The sequence below is a fragment of the Phalacrocorax carbo genome, chromosome 4 (assembly GCF_963921805.1).
Source record: "Phalacrocorax carbo chromosome 4, bPhaCar2.1, whole genome shotgun sequence".
NCBI lineage: Eukaryota > Metazoa > Chordata > Aves > Suliformes > Phalacrocoracidae > Phalacrocorax > Phalacrocorax carbo.
The window spans coordinates 35,829,599-35,848,573 of NC_087516.1; the positions used below are offsets into that span (position 1 = coordinate 35,829,599).

An 18,975-nucleotide genomic window follows, 5' to 3' on the forward strand; every position below is an offset into this window, starting at 1 on the left:
GCTATTTCTTTAATCAAGGAGAGCTAGGGATCTGGAAAATAAAAATATACTGTGCTAAAGACCAATGGTATATGATGTATCTAAGGGGGATGATTCTTTTATTCACTTTCTGGATATTCTGCTTCAAGGGAAGTATACCCCCATTATCGTTCTTATCACAAAACTTTCCACAGAAATTAGAATAATGTAAGTGAAACACAGCACTGTTACCATACTTGCAAAACTGATACTGAAGAACTCGCCAGGGCCCCTGATATCCTGATTTTGTTTTCTCAGCTGGTACTGCAACTTTTTTGGCTAATGCCCTAGGGAAATAACGTTTATACAACTGTATAGGCAGGCTTCTACCTTCCTCAGCTTCCCTTCCCCAAGCCCTTTAGTAAGTTGGAAACTGGTTGGCCCATTTCAACCAAATTCAGACAAGAGAGGGTAATCTCCATTGCTGTGTCCAAACCTCAGAAGTCAGAAGCAGTTCCCAGCTCCATACATGCCCTGCAACCTCATCCACTCCCATTTTACGCTAGCAGAACAGAATAAATCAATGGTTCAGACATATTCTTTTTTTCTGCCAAATCAGTGACTGTAGAGTTTATTTTTATTACGACTTTTTATTTAGTAATGGCAAAGTTCATTCATTCCTGCTTTTCCCCTTTTTTAATCAAGTCTTCTACATCCCAGGCTAACAAGAAACACAATTTAAAAACTGTTAATACACTTCATCACATTGGTCCTAGGGTTATTATTCCACGACATCGCTTTGAGCCAGTAGGCAACTCTCATACTACGTAGTTTTTTCTAGAATCCAGTCTGAATACTCAGCAACTTTTGTGTAGACACCCGGCTGCCTGGAACGAGCACACCCTTCGCCCCAGCTGGTGATGCCCACCAGATACCACACTTCCTCGTGCCTGCATGACAGCGGCCCTCCTGAATCTCCCTGTGTCACAGGAGAAAAAGACAGAGCACGCAAGGAAGAGGTCTCGTCAGTATTTCTCTCTCAAAGAAAGCCTTGATTAAAATCAGCATCATTCAGTGTTAACACCAGCATAACTGCCTAGATTTCAATCATTTTCACTTAAGGCTAATTAACTGAGTACCGAAGCAGGTTTTCTGGTTTTCTAGTAAATTTTTCTAAATATTTTCTAAGTATTTGAAAGTATTTCTAAATACTTTCCAGTCACTGAAAACAATTTCCATTACTCATGAAGGTTCAAAACTATGGGGCTTTTGGGGTTTGGTGTTTTTGTTTGTTTGTTTTTTAATTTACCTACATACACTGATTTAAAACCTGCTGAAGATTACATGTGCAAGTGAGAAAAACAGTAAATTTGCCAATGTTTTCCCTTATGACCCTGGTTTTAGTATGCAAACCTCAGTACTCTTCATGGCTTATCTTGTTTGAGTGACTCTGTTCTCCCCTCAGGATAAAACACCTCTCTGTTTTCTTTTCCTATTCCTAACTGATCTTTCTCAACATAAGGTTCTTTAGTGTAGCTGTTATGAGTGGTTAAGACAACAGCAAGCGTGTTATTTCTATAAAACAGCATCTCCACGTTCTGGTACACTGTATCAGATAAAGAAAGCTTAATTGGCATAGAGGAAAAATTACTTCCCAGCTCCAAGTATTTTTATTCTTAATTACTCAATAGCAATCATAGTAACAGTAACATTTTAATGTAAAAATGTTAACTGTTAAAAGCCTAAAGTCAAAATACTGTATTTGGTAGAGAATTTAATCTTACTAATCAGACTATTTGCTTCTTGCATAAATTAACTCCAAATATTTAAATTAATAGAAGTACATGAGTTTACACTCGCGCAGACAATTTGGCTCTCTGAAATGCTGTTGTGACATTTTCAATTCTAATAATGAAGTCTCGTTAGGTTGTCTTTAGCCTTCCATTCCCCATGCATCTTAATAGCATTGCTAGCACCCTCCCTTCTGGTTTATACACAGTGGGTGCTTTAAAATAAGCTTTCATGCACTGTATTTCAAGTCAAGAAATAAAAACATCAGAAGGGAAATCTGCTTTCATTGGAGAAATGCTTTGACATACTATACTTGCTCTCTTTGGATTTCTGATACTCCGAAGGAATACTGTTTTATTCCCTAAATGGATGAGATATATATATACCCACACTCAGAGTTTCTTATCCATGGAAACTATCCCTAAATATTTCAACATCACATAAGAAATATTTTCTATATACCTTGATTTTCAGTGCTTTTGACATGCAAAAGTGACACGTTAATCAACAGCTCTATTGATAACTGTATCTTTCTAATGGCAATCGAAAGACAATTACAGTATTCAATTATATATTTGAACAAATGGTTGGAATACATGACCAGATACTACTTCTTTCCATTACCTTACAAGCATCCCTTCCACCTTCATCATAGCCAGCACAGATCACTTTGTCACCTATTCTGCGCTTCCGATACCTTGCCTGGCATTCCTCTTTTGACATGAGGGGAACAGTAGCCTTCTGAAGAATATCTTGTACACGACCTATGTAATAGGTGGTATGAACAGACAAATATTTGCTTCTAGCAAAATAAAAGTTAAAATTAAACTCTAGAAATCCTCATACAGTGATATTACAAAGTTGGAGGCCACTGCTTTTAGACTGTTGTTAGATGTTCACGACACTGATTTTCTATTTCTTTGTGTTAGTAATCAATGTGAATTTCTGCTAATTTGAATGGTTTTGTAATGACATTTTATGTCTCATGACTGGGCAAGCTTCAAAACTCCCTTGTGATTTGCAATGAGTCCTCGTACGAGTACAGCTTTCAGGACATTGGCCCTTCGAACCTGTCCTCCCATTAAGAGCAATGATTTGTGTTATTAACAATTATTTCTTAGTAATGTCTTACAATTGGTTTGGAAACTCCCAGTTGCCAAATCTGAACTGCTCCGTGCCCTAGTACTTTATAAGATGGAGAAATTTGCACATAGAGTAAATAAGAGAACTTGAGAGCAGCTTTTTCTTAGAAATTAACAGAAGAAATTAGCTGACACAATATCTGCCTAAATTTGTTAGATTCACATTGAACTCTAACTTTCAAAAAGGAAGTTGTATAATGGAAAGGACACTGTTTAAATAGGTGTGCATATGTATACATGCACACAAATGTTACAGATATAAATATATAAATAAATACATGTAAAAACAGACTTCGATAACTAACAGCTATTTGGCCTACCTCCATATGAAATCAGATGTGTTCAAATATCAACTACTATCAAAACACAGAAGTCATTGGCATTGTTTATAATCAACCTTCAGAATCATGAAAGCAATGTACTTCAGTTTCAGATTTCTAAAGTCATATGAATATAATAATGTAAAAATATCATAAGTTATGTGTGGACTCAAAACCTCACAGTTCAGTGATAAGTCTATTAGCTTTTTTCAGCTGGAAGCATGAAAAGGAGTGTGCATTCCAGATATATACTGGATTTTGCCAGTAGATTAAGCTAGAATCCAAGCAAAGTATTTGAGGGCTGTACAGTATATATTTGAAGTCACAGTTTACATTCTCAAATCTTGAATATATCAATTTATAAAATTTAATTTTTGTGTCAGAGCATGGAGTTATTAAAAGATAATTTCATACATCTTTCATGTATGTTTTATGATGTCTTAATAGAATTAGATTCTAACTGAGAGTTATATTACAGTGCTGGCCAGATAGCAATAACGGTAGCCAAGAAAATAGTAGAATTTTTTTAAAAAAAAGAAGGGCATTTTGGGTTTTTCTTAAATAAAAAGGGATGGGTGGGTTCTTTTAACCACATGAATTTTGCAAAGACAAGAACTCACTGTTTAAAATTTATCTATACCTTTTTCTTTTCTGTAACCCCATCCAATTACCCAACAGTCGGTATAAAATATGTTAGCGTCTTCTTTTGTTGGCAGGCAAATAGGTAGTTGAAGATCTAAAATATGATTAAAAATATTAGTTTGACCAGCAGAGACAACTGCAACATTAAGCTTTGGTAGGCACCTACACGACCCCTGTTGATAGCCTCCATGTTATGCTTTGTTCCTTACACTATACATTGTTCCAGTCACATAAGTAAAAGCCACCCATTTTCTTTTCAAAGCCAAAAGATTCTCCTCAAACCCCAGTAACTGCATATTAAAGGAAGCCAGCCCAGGTGTCATGCACTGCCATACCAACGCAAGCCCTGTGTCATCCTGCACATTTTCAGAATTCCTCTGAAATAACACTACATACCAGTAAAATTCATAGGCTTATCAAGTTTCATTAAAGCAATGTCATATCCAGTCTGTGCGTATTTATACTGAGGGTGAATAATAATCTCTTCCACTTTGAAGAAGGGCGTATCCTCATTTATTTCTGATTGTTTTAAAATACCAGCATAAACACGCCAAATGTTGGGATTCTCAAGACTGAGGGAAAAAGACAAACAGTCAGTCTGCGGCAAAAGATTTGCACTGATTTAGAGTTTTTGTGCAGATGTCGACATCTTCTGTTATTTCTGAGTGTACAGTGACCAGCACTGGGGTCATTCTTTCCATTTTTTTATTTTCACACTCTCAAAACTCAAAAAAAAAGGTTCATTTTGTCCATTCCCTCCACTACTTCTTTCTGTTCCTCTCCCTATTCCTATTTTCATCCCCACATCAGTTTTCTCTCTCCTTTATCTTCAGACTGTCATTGTCCTGGCCCTTCTTCATCCTCCTTCCCCTTCTGCCTTCTTTTATTTTCGTTTTTTCTCTTATCTTCCTTTTTTTTAAAGTTTTTTTTTTTAATTTTTTATTTTCAGGGGCCTAATGCAAACCCTGAAGTAGTAAATGAGATTCCTTCCATTCATTACAACACAACAGCTTTTCTAGTAATGAAAGTAGGATTGGGAATATAAATCCAAGCAGAGTCTATTCTGGCACCAATTTGTGAGGAAAATGACACTAGCCATGTAAATATAGATTAGAAAGTGTAATATCATAGCCCTGTATGAAAAGTTCCAGTTAATCTTTATGATTTCAACTTTACTCAAAGTTTAGGGCATATTTCATATTCTACCATTAAGGCAACGTAGAAGTTTTGGTACATGCAGCAAAGAGTCAAAACTTGCATTAATTAACAAAGCTTTATTATTATTATTTTGTAAGCATATCTTCTCCCTTTGCCTTTTATATTACTGGTAACTTCTACACTGGATAAGAGGTAGAGAATGGTATTTTTTATATAGGGTTTTTTAGAGAGTTTAACCACTTTATAAAAGTTTGCCACTGAAGGCAAAATATTGGCAGTACTATTCCATGTGAAAACAATCTCACAAACACCGCATGAGTAATAAAGCCTCATTTTGATTCACATTGCTGGGTCAACATCCTCTTTGATGCATTTCATCTGTTACCTGTCCCTTTTCTCCCAGACTGCATTATAGCCTTACACTTTTCACTCTGTAAATGACAGGATAACCTGCTTTACAGGTGATAACAATCTAAGAAAGGAAATTAAACACCTGCCTGACAATTAAATCAGCTCCTCAAGTAATTTCATAACCCAAATCTGATGGCAATTTGATTAACAATGCAGACTATTTGTCTCAGTGCACATTAGCAATGTCTTAGGTATCCACTGCTTTAAAATTTGCTCTTATAGCTGAAATCTGCTTTAAAAATAGGGTATTAATTGACTGATTGATAGAATTTGGGAAAAAAGCTGTTAAAGGAAAACCAGGAAAATTGGGATCTGTGTGTTTCATGTAATGCAGAGACAGGTAGCTCAGGTACCAGAAAGCAGCCTAGTTGGACCCCCACAGAGATTTGCTTTGTGTCCTGGTCAAATAAGTTGTCTTGCTGAGCACCCTGCTGCTGAAGCTATCAGATTAGTACCATTTCTTAAGTGCCGTGGAGAAAGCTCTGAGAAAAGTAATTTGAAGTTTATGAAATGGAGTAACCTAACAACAGATTTTTCCTAGATAGATGATGCAGTATTACAGTAAGAAAAGGCTTGTATCACATGAGAATATCTAACTTTCTGTAGGCATCTGGTGTTTGCTTTAGAATTTCATCTTCTAGATGCATTAAAATAATTTAGCATCAGTAGTACAATACTATGTTACAAACGGACAAAGTATGGAGTTCCGTTTAAGTTAAGGATATGAATAGTCTACCTTAGAAGTTCACCTTTTGGTTACACTGAAACAGTTCATTTTATTCTAGTCCTCATTTTTATTTTCCTGAAAGGTAGATCTCAACTTATCTCACATGCTGGATGAAATTTTGGGGTTTATTTGTACAGTTACATTTAGGCCTCACCTCATGACGCAGTGAGCAGCTGTAAGAATCCACTGGTTGCTGATGATAGAGCCCCCGCAGAGGTGTCTCTGACGAGACAACTTCACATGCAAGCTGACTTGCCATGGCCATTCACCAGGGGAAGCATCTGTCCCTCCAACGATCCTAATAGTTCTTGCAGAATGCTGCATACACACTACAGAAATAATTTTAAATTGTGCTTAAAGATAATTTGCACTCAACAATGAAAAATTAAGATGATAGTACTGCTGACCCCTGAATAGGGACCCACCTGTTGCAAAAAAAAAGGTGATACATGATGCATTCTAATCCCTTTATGATTTATGGTCATAAAGTTTATTAAAAACCAAGCTCACAGTGCTACTGTTGGTGTTTATAACCTGCAGACCCAGCTGACTTCACTTTTCCTGAACAGTTTAACTTCACACGGCGTCCCACTGGGACAATGCAACCAATTAAAAAAATAAAAAACAACTAAAAACCAAAACCAAAAAACATGGAGGTTTTCACTTCCTGTACCGAAATCAGTTAAGTATCGTCCCTTTTACATGGAAAAAGTTTTACTTACCAGTACTGGCTTTTTTTTTACACAATCTCAGCGAGTATCCAGAGATCCTTCCTGGCCCATGTACTATTTCCACTGGAGATCCATTCGAGGACATTCTTAGGTGACACTCACACTTTCTGCCAATGAATCAATGCAAAGATTCAGTTTGTACATTTTTTATGCAGAACACATACAATACCCCCTCACCAAGTCTGCAGAGTGATTATTCCAGCAGTCTTTGAACTGTTTAAAAAATATATCTCACCTTTCCTCATTGCATGAATCTTGGAGGGGAAAGTAGGTAAAAAATTGGCAGCGGATCACATCCGTGCAAACCTGCTGACAGGCTCTGTGTCCTTTAGTATAAGTGACATTGAGTTCGTCTCCCAAAAAATTCATATGCATGTAAGTGCGAGAATTGCAGGCTGTAAGAATGAGTGCATTCCAAGTATCAGAAAGTCTATTAATTTGATCAATTCAAAATTAGTATTTTTATTATAATCTATTCTTTACCAGGAAAAGATCTTCTGCAATTTAAGAGACCAAAGCCTGATACAGCATTTTCTCGTGATGTAAGTGCCTCTGGTATCCCACTTGTTGATGTCTTCAGAAGGCAAATATTTCTAAAATGAAAATTTTTTACAATAACGAAATGTGTTCTCACATTCTAAAATCAATTGTTAAGGTACTGGTAAGGGAAGTTTCATTCTTAAATGTGTTTCTTCTCTCAAGTCTCTATCATTACAATTATTTCATATGAAAATACATTCATTAAGTTCACCTGTTCACACCAAATTGAGAGAGCTTTTGTAGTTCTGTGAAATGGCACATGACTGTACTACTAAAAGTCGTACAGTATTTAGATATACATAGAAGAAGTTACTTTAGCAGATATATAACATCTCAGCTTTGCTTCTCCCTGAAATTCCTTTGAAACTTAATTCTTCTGTTTTGTGTGGAATGTAGATTTTTAACTATTCTCACTACTAAGTATGAAAGAAGGAAGCTCAATAGCAATATTTTTAAACCTGTTACCTTTATCAAAAATCTTTTCAAGTAAATAACTTAATACTGCTAATAAACCAGATTACTCTTTTGATAATTTCATAAAGTTCAGCTTTAAGTCATTGAAGCAATCTGGAGGCTTACTGTCTCTTTGATGTAAGTAACTCTCTTCAGATTAACACCAGATAGGCAGCAGCAAAACCCCTGATTGTACTGTAGGACAGATGAAATGCCCACAGGAAATTATAAACATACAAATACAAACATAAAAAGCTGTGCTTTACTGAAAATAACCTTTTAAAAATTTCCTTAAGTGTAAGAAAATAGTGATGAAAAAAAGACTGTGTGCTTTTAAAAAAAAAATAAATAATCTACTTTGAGAATTCTAGTTGTCATATTCACCTTTCAGATTCTATTTGCCATTCCCTGGTAAAGAATGTAAAGAACAAGCACTTTGGAAAATATGTACAAATAGTTTGGCAGACGGAGACATCAGGAGTGAAAAAAGTTGTAATATTCATTCCTGAAAATTCTTGGTCTTCAAAAATGTCCATTTGACAATCTGTACAAAACAAGAACAGAATATCAAAATTCCAAAGAATTTATTATGCCATCAGAATATCAAGGTTTACATGTTATTAATTTCTATCCTTATTTCCATTTTCTTTCCTTTGTGACTGGAAAGCTGGAAAGATAACAACATTTTAACAAAAAACATTTTCTCAAGAACATTTTTCAGTGTGTAAACTAATGGAGCGGACTACTGAGCAGAGATAAGGTTCATATAGAGAAGAGGAGAAATGACATGTTAGAATACAGATTTGTTAATCTAATAGGGAAGGCTTTAAATTAGGAACAGTGGAGATCAGCACACAAATCCACAGTTAGGAATAAATCATGGTAATCTAGGCAAACCCTAAAATAATTAAGGGAATGGGTATATCTAAGAGGATCATTGGAAGACTAGAAGAAAAATAACAGGAGTATTCTCTTGACACTTTATGAAACGCTATTTGAAAAGTAGGCAGAATAAGCAAGAGTAATGTACAGACTGCCCTCTGACATGACCAAAATAACATAACAGAGGCTTGGCAGAATAATTCACACAACCAGACTATGGATATGTAAATTACAGGAAGTACTATTATGCTTAGAAAGCGAAGAACAAGTTGCCTTCTCCAAAGATATACTTGAAGTCCTAGTTAAAATCCCAGTGCAACAATAAAAAGAGTTAAAAAGGAAGCACCAGCATGGAGGATGTTTCTTGAAACTATCAAGCTGTAAAGACAGTAAAACCAGTGAAATGATCCAAAACACTGCATTTGGTGGCAGCAGAGAACTTCAGCTGTTGAGAAAGTATAGTAGCCAAGTTGACACTACCCAATGAGTTATAGAAACATACTGGGAACATCTTACTACAGAAAGGGAAAAACAGTAAAAGGGAGAGGTAGAGCTTAATGTGACTCCTGTTAATTTGATGAGGTTTTCAATAACATAAGCATGAAAGGACAATACAGGACAGTAATTACACAACAAGAACAGAAAAGAAAATCAGGAGATACAAAATAATGGACAATTAACTCTGACAATTAGTAGGTAAGATCCCACATTAAGGGGAAATAGAGTTCAGGAGAATTGATAGTTTCTAAAGAAAATTATATTTAAAGCACAAATGTAGATTTGGAAGTTTAGGGAAGCTTACCCACAATCTCGATCATGTTCAGTGATCTTTTGCTCAATATTCAATGATGTCAAAGAGGATATTTTGCAAAAAGAAGAAATACAGACAAATTGCTATGGATTTGTAATAGCATGTGTGCATAAGGACAAAATCAGAAAGGCAAAGGCACAAAATGGAAGGCCAGATAGGAAGGAACAAACTCCTAAAAGAAAAATATGCAGTATTATTCAATTAGCATTAAGGAAAGAGCTCAGGTTCTGCTCAGGGGAGAAGGAAAGCTAATGGCAAAGGAAAAAAGAAAGGCTTCCCTCCCTGCTTCTTCATGAAAACAAACTGCAGCTAGATGGTCAACACTGTCAGCGTTACTGAGCAGAGTGAAGAGGGCACAGTAGAACAGGAAACAGCAATCCCATAATGTTGATAATTTTAGTGGTCTTAGAATCTAACTGAAACAATCTTAAAGTTTCTTGGTACAATTTAGCTTTTGTTGTTTACAGCGGGTTGCGTGATTCCAAAAGCTTTGAAAGGGCAAGCATCTATTTGTAGAATTATGACACTGGAACATATACAAGGTAGGACTAGTCAGCCTAAAGACAGACAAAAAACTAGAACAAATATTCAGATAAACCCATTTCATTTACAACGCAGCAAGGCAGACGGTGGTATTGAGATTTTATGACTACATTTGACAAATCTCTGTCTGGACCGGTATAGCTGATCTGTCTTGGATTAGGACAGATGACCTCCTTAGATCACCACTTGATCCAATAGTACTGTCTAAGCTTCTATGATCACATATTTAATTTCTTCTCTCTCTCTCCTCTTGCCTTTCTTGCAAGACACAGAAAGCAAGGAAATACAGGTAGGAACAAAGTTGATCTTCACGTGCTTTCAGAAATTCTGATTTAATTTGTGATGGATCATTAGTGTCATGTCATCACTGTCATAAACCATAAATGTCTTTGAGAAAGTCTCAAATGGCTTTTTTTTTTCTTAACTTAAAATCACATTGTGTGCACATATGCTACAGTCCCCCAATTCTTCTCAAAGTCTGTGGGCAGGACCCTCCCCTAAGTACTGTGATTTTTCTTCTGATCATGAATACGTGATTTACTGGTGTATCTTAATGCACGGGTTTGGGGAAAAAATTTCTTTCCTCCATTCTCTCTCATACACATAGTGAAGGAATAGCTACATTGTTTTCTTCTCTTTACAAAACTTTTTCTTCCTTTTTTTTATTCTTCGCATTTAATTTTCCTTAAGTGTCTTCATTGTAAAGGTAAGAACAAAACTACTTTTTCAATACTTTCCAAGGATTATTCCTACAGTAGGACTAGCAGAGTCTGAAGAAAACATATCGATATAGAAAAAAAGATGCAGAGCCTCTACAAAATGTGAATTCTGTGGGAAAACTAGACTATGAGCTGTGAGCTAAAAGGCGGCTATACGGAAGCAGAAGAATGTCATCACTTTTAAGACGAGAAAATACGACACAGTTAGACAAGATGGAGGTAGACTTAAAAAAAGAAAAACAAAAAAAAAAAGTGAAAGATATTTCAACTGTTTGATCTTGCACTTGAGAGTTTTGCCTGAGTACTGATTGCAGTAACAACACAGCCACTGCTTTCATCACAAATCACCCACAAAACACAGAATACATCCCTTCGTATTAGCCAGTTGTATTAGAAAGCTGCATGTCTTCAGTAAAAATTTCTAAGTGCATACACTGCATACAAAGAGAATTTAGAAAGCTTTATATTCCTCCTGATCTTTGACTTTGATGGGATCTTATCTTTCATTTTTGTATCCATGGTACAAAGATAACATGCAATTTCATCAAGCTAATCTTATGAAAGAATTCTTTAGATCTTCAAAGCAGGCAACTGCTTTTGTAAGACGAATGATAAAATGGAAAAATTAAAAAGATCTGAACCTCCTTTGTGCCTGAGCATGCTAACTATATTTGCAAGGATAAGTTTATATTAGATTTTACATAATGAAGCATTCATACATGTCAGAGATAGACTGCACATTTTCATCCATAACCCTTAAAACTAAACTGAATCAGATATTTTAAATAGTTACCTGTTTCAGAAAGCTGGCATGGCTTTAAAGAGAATCCAGACACAACTTCATTGAGCACCTTTATGCTGGTTGGAGTTCCTACACTGGTATGTTTCAAGAAGCATTTTTTACTGGGTAACAAAGAATAAAGAAAGTGGTAAGACAACAGGTCATCAACCTTGGTCTACGCCATCCTCCTGGCCCCTCAATTCCTCCCACGTGCATGTTTTGGCCAGAGGCCAGAGCAACCTCCAATCTCCAGAACAATCTTCAAAAGAGGAATAGAGCTACCTGAGCAATGTTTAACTTGTAAAATTGAGCAGATTAACAGCTCAGAAATAGGCCTGATAAAAATGAAAGAATTTCTCTGGCTGCTCTGATGATGCTATTTTCAGAGCAATAAGCGAGCAAGATTTAACAGAGCAATAATGCTGCAGACCTACCAATATAATCTGCATTTCAGTATCTCCAGAGGATTTTAATTCTTTCAGCACTGTGATAGTCAAGTTTATCTTTCTCACCAATGGACAAATGAAAGGTAATTTACTACAGACATTTTCCTATCTGTAAGTTTGAATAAAAATAGCAAGCACAAGATGTCAATGAAAAATTGTTTCCTTGAATAGCTTCTCATACCTTAGACTGCTCTGGGATTTACTCTACTAAAGCACAGTGCCGTCCAAGGAAAGAGATCAAACCTGTATTTACCGAAAGCTTGCATTGTGAAATGTTTCTGAGGCATATGTAAAGAAATGACAATGGTTGTCATTGGTACATCTTTTTTGACACTGTTGATAGCTGTCAGCCATAGCAACATCATGAATTTTCCCAACCATATCCAGTCCTATGTGGATGTCTTGGCTGCAAGCTGCGAAACAAGAGACACCAAGTTCTGGAAACATGCTTCTATTCTTTTCCCCACCCTGCACCCCAAACTGCCCAAAAGATAGCAGTTCGTAAGCCACTGCCCTCATAATCCAGATTCCACATCCCATGCTCACTTCAATTACATTATATTTCACACATACTTCTAGTACAAAATCGGACGTTTAGGTATAGTATAATACCACATGACAAAGGAAAAAACAGGCAGATTTTGACAGCGCCTCTGCCTACATGAGAGAGGAGCTCTAACCACTATGGCTGAGACCATGATGACACTAATCAGAGTAAGAACTCAGGATTAATACTGGAAAGTACTTTCCCATTTCCAAATTATAAAGCCGTTTAAAAGGCAAATTCTGTCCTCATAAGCAACAGACACCTCCCATTTGAGTCAGAAGATTTAATTTACACTCCACAGACGGAAAATTGGGACTGTGGGGTTTGAAATAGCTTCCCCCCATGCAGGATGCAGGTTTTGCCTCATAGTAAGGTCTCTTCACAGAACACAAGTCAGCCAACTATTGGTGGGGTTTTTAAATATATATGGCTAGATTTTCATTTTACTGACATTAGTCTGATTCTAGAGTAACCCCAGTGATATCAATTAGTCTATGTAGCATAAAGAATAACATCCCACTGACTCAGATATATAAATGCAACAGGATATTGGCAGTAAAGGGCTTTTAAAAGTCCTGACTGCTCTGAAAGACAAGTGGCAAGCAAAAGCAAGTACAACTGATTTGTCAGTAGCTTCAATGGTGAACTTGCATAAAGTAAGACCCATTTAGCTCTGGCATATTGAGGTGCTATACCAATAAAACTAAAAAATTAGCCTGACATGCATAAGACACTATTTGGCCTTAGAGTTAGGATGGCCTTAGGTGAATAAATATATTCTTCCTTATTCTGTTTTTCTGCAGTGCCATGCTACATTTAAAGCTGATCTCCTCTTAATGACATCATTATGACGATACAAGTTTAAAACATACTTAAAACACATTTGATAGGCTTTAACTATGCCTGCTGATAACTCACAGTATGGCATGCTGACACTAAGACTCTGTGCATAGCACACATACACTAAAAGATGGAGCTGCTAATAAATTATTGCACAGAATCATGAAGGTAGCAACATCATTTTGTCACCTTGCACTTCTGCTTTGCTGGGCATCTGCTCTAAAAAGTTTTAAATCAGGGTCACACATGCTGCATGAGCAGCTTGCTGGAGTGGAATTGTAGCAGTAAATTAATCTTTAGAACTGCAGCTACCAGTTAAAAGCAAGTGCTCCCAATCTGACTCTAGCAAATGAAACAGTGACAGCAGGAGCGTAACTTCCCTGTTATCTCATCTGGAGAGCCTTGGTGGCGGATAGTTGGGGCTGAAGGGTGAAGATTTTGTAAGCTGTGTTTGAAAACGATCTGGCAAAGGACATACAAAACCTTGCTTGGCTGCTTCCCTGATGCTATTCCTGTTTTCAACATGCTAATTTTCTAACATCTGCTACATGATACAGAGCATAAAATGCATACAAGTGAATAACCGTATCTTACCACTAATTTGGATGTTACACTGTTTTAAGGAATGTCCAGAGATAGCTCCCTCCATATCCACTTTTGGCAGCATTTCTGTATCACTGTCTTTTAAGTAGCAGGAAAACCTGTGTTTTGAAATGCAGCAATTCACAGCTTTTGCAGTACAAAACAGACTTTCATAACTGTTTCTCAGGTGAAATGCAGGCTGTCCAATATGCCTCAACACCACAATTGAGAAAACAAGTGCAGTTTGGATAAAGATAGGTAGAGCTCTATCTGCTTTGTTGGCACTGGTGGCAGATGAGATTACTCAGTGTATGTGGGAGCTCCAAGAGGCCTCATTAAAGCGAGAAACAGAACCCAGGGTTTGGAGGGCAGAAACGCACTGAGCATAGAGAGGGAAGACAACATCATCCTCTCAGGATGCTGAAGTCCTGCACTGTGAGAAAAATATGCTGAAGAGCATGTTTTAGGGTGAAAGTGAGGGACAGTAACGGGGACCATTGGAGATGTGAAATTTCTCACATTGTCCCTCAACAGACAAAACTGTGCTTGGCCACACTGGACACCTTTAAGATTCGGCTGGACAGGGTTCTGGGCCATCTTGTCTAGATTGTGCTCTTCCTAGAAAGGTTGGACTAGATGATCCCTGAGGTCCCTTCCAATCTGTGATTCTGTGATTTAGATCACCAGTCTTAAAGATACATGACATTGTCTTCTATGGCAACCCTGTAGCTTTAGCCGTGTGCCTATGTTCTGTCAAAATGTTACCAAGTTCCTAAAATTATCACAGGAGACCAGCAAAAGCCACATGAACATTTTACCTGTTTGCAGGATCTTTAGTCCATGCTTCTGGCAAATAGGTGAAGAGCAGACAGGTAGGATGGTAAGTACACACTACTTGGCAGTAATTGGCACTTGGTGTAAAAAACGTAGCGATGTCTCCTCCTTGGAAGTATGTATTTTCATAGAACTGAGTCATACATTCTGATACAGAATAACAAAATGCATAAATTATTAGAGATGGGAGCACGCACAGTTCACTGGGAGAGGGTGAAGCCACTGCTCCTCTTTGTCATTGACCTTGCTTTATTAAGACAGCCCTTTAGCGGGGCGGGGGGGGATGAGTAGCACAGTTCCTCCGAGACTCTTGTCTTTGCTCTCCAGTAGAAATAAAATTCTCTGTGGCATCTCCCCCCATTCCCTGACTCATACCCCATGCAGAAGCAGGGCAGCTTGAACCGAGGTGGAAGCCCAAGCAGCAGCGTGGGCCACAAGGCAGATCTGCATGCAGAGAGGGAAAGGACCTTCTCATGGCAGTTCTCAGGAGCAGCAGGAGCATCTTCCGAGAGACTAGTATGGAGCACCATTAAAGGAAAAACCAGGAGAAGAAAGTGCAGACACCAAAAAGAGTTAGAAAGTTGTATGTGAAGGCAGTCCTATTTTGTTTAAGGATACTCTGAGGACAGAGTTGCAGGTGGTGCCACTGTGCGCTTCAACAGCTCACGGTGTTTTACAAACCTTCTGCTACCTCACACTCCACCTTGAACCCCCTCTGACTTGCTTTACAATGATGAAAATACTGTTACGGGAGTAATGTCTAGGGAACTATATTAAAAAAAAAAAAAAAGAGCTCAACTACCGTCTTGCATCTGCAGGAATTACCAACCCCATATTGAAGTCTGTAATGAAACCCACTCACACTGCAGAGCTGTGCAATGAAGATACCTAAGCAGCGACCTGTTCCCATCTTTCAGAATGAAGGCATTTGTAAGAGCTCCGTGTTAAAACACACAAGAGGGTTGGCTTTGCAGAAAAGCCCACTCTCTTCTTGTATTTTGCCCTCCAAAGAGATAGCAAATATGTGGATTTTTATCCCTGTAACAACAAAACTGCTTTTTCTTAGCTAAAAGATAAAGAGAACATACTGTATTTTACAGAATGGGAGGAAATCCAACTGAAAAACATTTTATCTAGCTGCTTAATCTGTTACTATAGAGCTATCGTACTGTATCAAAAGCTCTTTAAAATTAAAAGAAATTGAACTATCATATTGGATATTACAGTTTTAAAATATTACAAGTAGATTTTATTTGTTAATGTAATTATAAAATATATTTAGGTAATTCTATGTTTCTTGCACATGAGTGAAATATATAATTTACCCGAAAAAGGGGAAAGTAAGGAATTATTAGACATATTTGCAGGATATTCTAATATCTTTTAAATGTTAATTACTTCTTAATACAAAATCTGTACTTTATAAACAGCCAAATTTTCTGGTATGTATATATACTTTCAAGATCTTTCTCTAAAAATTGGTACTTATTATTCTCAGTAGAGTTTCTCGGCCCAGCTTTGTCATTAACAGAAAAGCATTTTCTATTACTTAGAATATTCTAAGCAAATTCTAAAAAGCCAAAGGAAAAGAATGTTACAATTATTCGCTGTATCAGATATTTTCTTTCTTATTTACCTTCTTTTAGTGTAAATTCACACACACACAAAGTTTTTTATGCTGTAAAACTATGTACCATATAAAACTATGCCAGTTTTGAATACTTTAATAAAAATATGTTTCCTAGGCCTCAGAAATGTTCCAAGATTTTAGTTTTGCTAACATTTCAATCCATGTAAAACATTACTTCAAATAATACTACATTTATCAAACAGATTTTGCTACAAAGCTGAGTTACCTAACTGTCCTCTGAGAAAACTGTTAATACATTACTGAACGTAAACCGCTGTTAGGTTTTAGTTATAATTTATCGGCACAGGGAACTTCAGGGAAACGCAATGCAATTTTTGTAGTTTGGCTTTCGCTAACTAAACAAGGTAAATCATTAACAGTCTGACATTGAAAAACGTACACTGAAAAGCTAGTAATTGTGTATAAGAGAACTCTAAAAAAATTTTTCAATAAAACAATTGGTTCTGGAGTTATTCACACTTAGTCTTTCAAGCATGATGGTATGTAGGTGTTACACAGATACTTTTAAAATCAGTAATTTCACGCAAAGGCAATATGTGAATAAGACTGAAGGTTGGTGGGGTTTGTTTGTTTTCAAAAAAAAAAAAAGGATGTTGTGTCTGAGGCTCAGCTGCTGGCCCCCAGCGAGGCTGCTGGGCTGAGCAGCTCCTGCACCATGACAGTCAGTCCTGCCTCCTACCCCGCGGGCAGCACCTGGGGAAACGGGAAGAGGCAGCCAGCTTACACCAGCCCTGCCGGACACAGCCTCCAGCAGCCAGCACACATTACTGCAACCTTTAGAGAGCTCTAATTTGCACCGGGGTGGGGAACCAGGTTAGAGCAAAGTCAGCTGAGAAGCACACACAGGCCACCGCTCCTCTTCCTGGACCCACCATCAAGTGCAAAGGGTTCCCTTCCTAAGCTGCTGCTAAAGCTGCTAACCTTGCTGTTGGGTGTAGGACACTGAATGCCACACTGATTTCACGGTTACAAGCTGGATGCAGCCTTGGTCCGATAGAGAAAACTGCCCGTAGCATGGTCCCGTGCATGCTGGGTGAGGTGACAGCATGGGGGGTAGCAGGACAATGTCAGTAAAGCCCCGTTAGAGAGTTCCATGTCAGGCAATAGAGTTATGTGAGTTACCCAAAGTTAAGTGAGTGCAACCCAGAGGAATAAAGAGGGGTCTCTCAGGACCAGGCTACAGTTACTAATCATCTCCCCTTCTAGAAGAGTTGCATTACTCTGTGTGCCTTTCTTAGGAATTATATATTCACTTACCACTGTAAACGGAAGCAAGAAAGAAAATGAAATAAAAAGTCTGATAAATCCAAATCATCCTAAAAAACACAAAACCATTTTATAGGATATATTTAATAAAGGGTGTGTAATTAGTTTGATAAAGTATCACAAGGCATATAACTGATTTACACTTCTACTGTTACACCACTACTTCAAAATGACGTTGAGAATTACAAAATTACAGCTGTGAGATGCAATTATGGCATACATAAAGTAACATAAAATAACAACAATGGTTTGTCCTTTACTTACGTTTGCAAGAAGCAATAAAGACTATAAGTACTTAGAGAACCTCTGCTTCATTTTACAGCAGAATATTTATTCTTGCTTAGACTGGGAGCAATATTCCATCAAAATGTCATTATTAATCCCGATCCTATCCTGGTAGTTAAGTGGATACAATTATCAACGTACCAAACAAATAACTTGCACTCACTGCTTCTGGTATACTTATATGGATTTTAAACCATTTGGGTTTTTTTACATGCTACAGCTTAAGCTGTGAAAGATTCAAATAAGTTAACCTCACAACGCAACGCATAAATAGATCAACATACACTGTCTCTTTGCTATGAAAACATTTCACTGAATATCAGTTGCAATAATGATTACGTACCTGAACATAGAGTATGTCCGGATGAATGGATAAGGTTTATGGTCTACTGAAAAACAAAATCAACAGTTTATGCTAAATATTGCTGTGCCTGCAATGCTAACTTATCTTTAATATTTACTTTGAATGGGTGCTCTTTCTGTCAATATTGTTACTGACCTTCAGCCACATTGTCAGAGCATAGCCCATCCAGACCACACTGAAACCGATGTCCAGGTTTTACACCAGCTGAGCATCTGCCTCTCAATGATATTTTAAAATAAAAGGCAAGTCCCTGGTTCAGAACAGCCAGAGTATCTGCTACTAGCACAAGGACCTACATAAACAGGGAATGAGATTCATCTCAAGAGTAAATCCTGAGCCAGGGTGGGGGAGAAATCCACATGAAACCAGTAAAACTAGTGACTCAGACCCAAGTAAATTACACCAATAGGAAACTACTGTAACTGAGAACAGAATCAGCATCTATGTTTTCTTACTATTACACCATTTTCTTGAGGCATGCCCTTGGCAAATAGATACCGCTATATTCTTCAACCATGTATTCTGTGCTCTGTTTTCTTTAACATCTGTTG

The 18,975-nt window shown here is 37.3% G+C and overlaps 1 protein-coding gene across 3 annotated transcripts; it reads right to left on the reverse strand.

Moving 5' to 3' along the window:
• Positions 1-530: 530 nt before the first annotated feature.
• On the reverse strand, positions 531-18,517 carry LOC104047316 (coagulation factor XI). Of its 3 annotated transcripts, XM_009507609.2 has the most exons (15): positions 18,404-18,446; positions 17,767-17,825; positions 14,843-15,005; positions 14,037-14,143; positions 12,309-12,468; positions 11,622-11,731; positions 8,258-8,417; positions 7,364-7,473; positions 7,116-7,275; positions 6,872-6,987; positions 6,304-6,478; positions 4,250-4,425; positions 3,852-3,947; positions 2,374-2,513; positions 531-937 (listed from the first exon to the last, which is right to left on the reverse strand). In XM_009507609.2, exons 1-15 carry the CDS (start codon positions 18,409-18,411, stop codon positions 782-784), a joined length of 1,896 nt encoding a protein of 631 aa, XP_009505904.2. In that variant the 5' UTR covers positions 18,412-18,446; the 3' UTR covers positions 531-781. The 3 variants fall into 3 exon arrangements, 2 of the variants coding, with proteins under 2 accessions (XP_009505904.2, XP_064305632.1); XM_064449562.1 differs by lacking the exon at positions 17,767-17,825 and having other exon boundaries at positions 532-937; positions 18,404-18,509; XR_010372633.1 differs by lacking the exons at positions 531-937; positions 4,250-4,425 and having other exon boundaries at positions 2,425-2,513; positions 18,404-18,517.
• Positions 18,518-18,975: the final 458 nt, after the last annotated feature.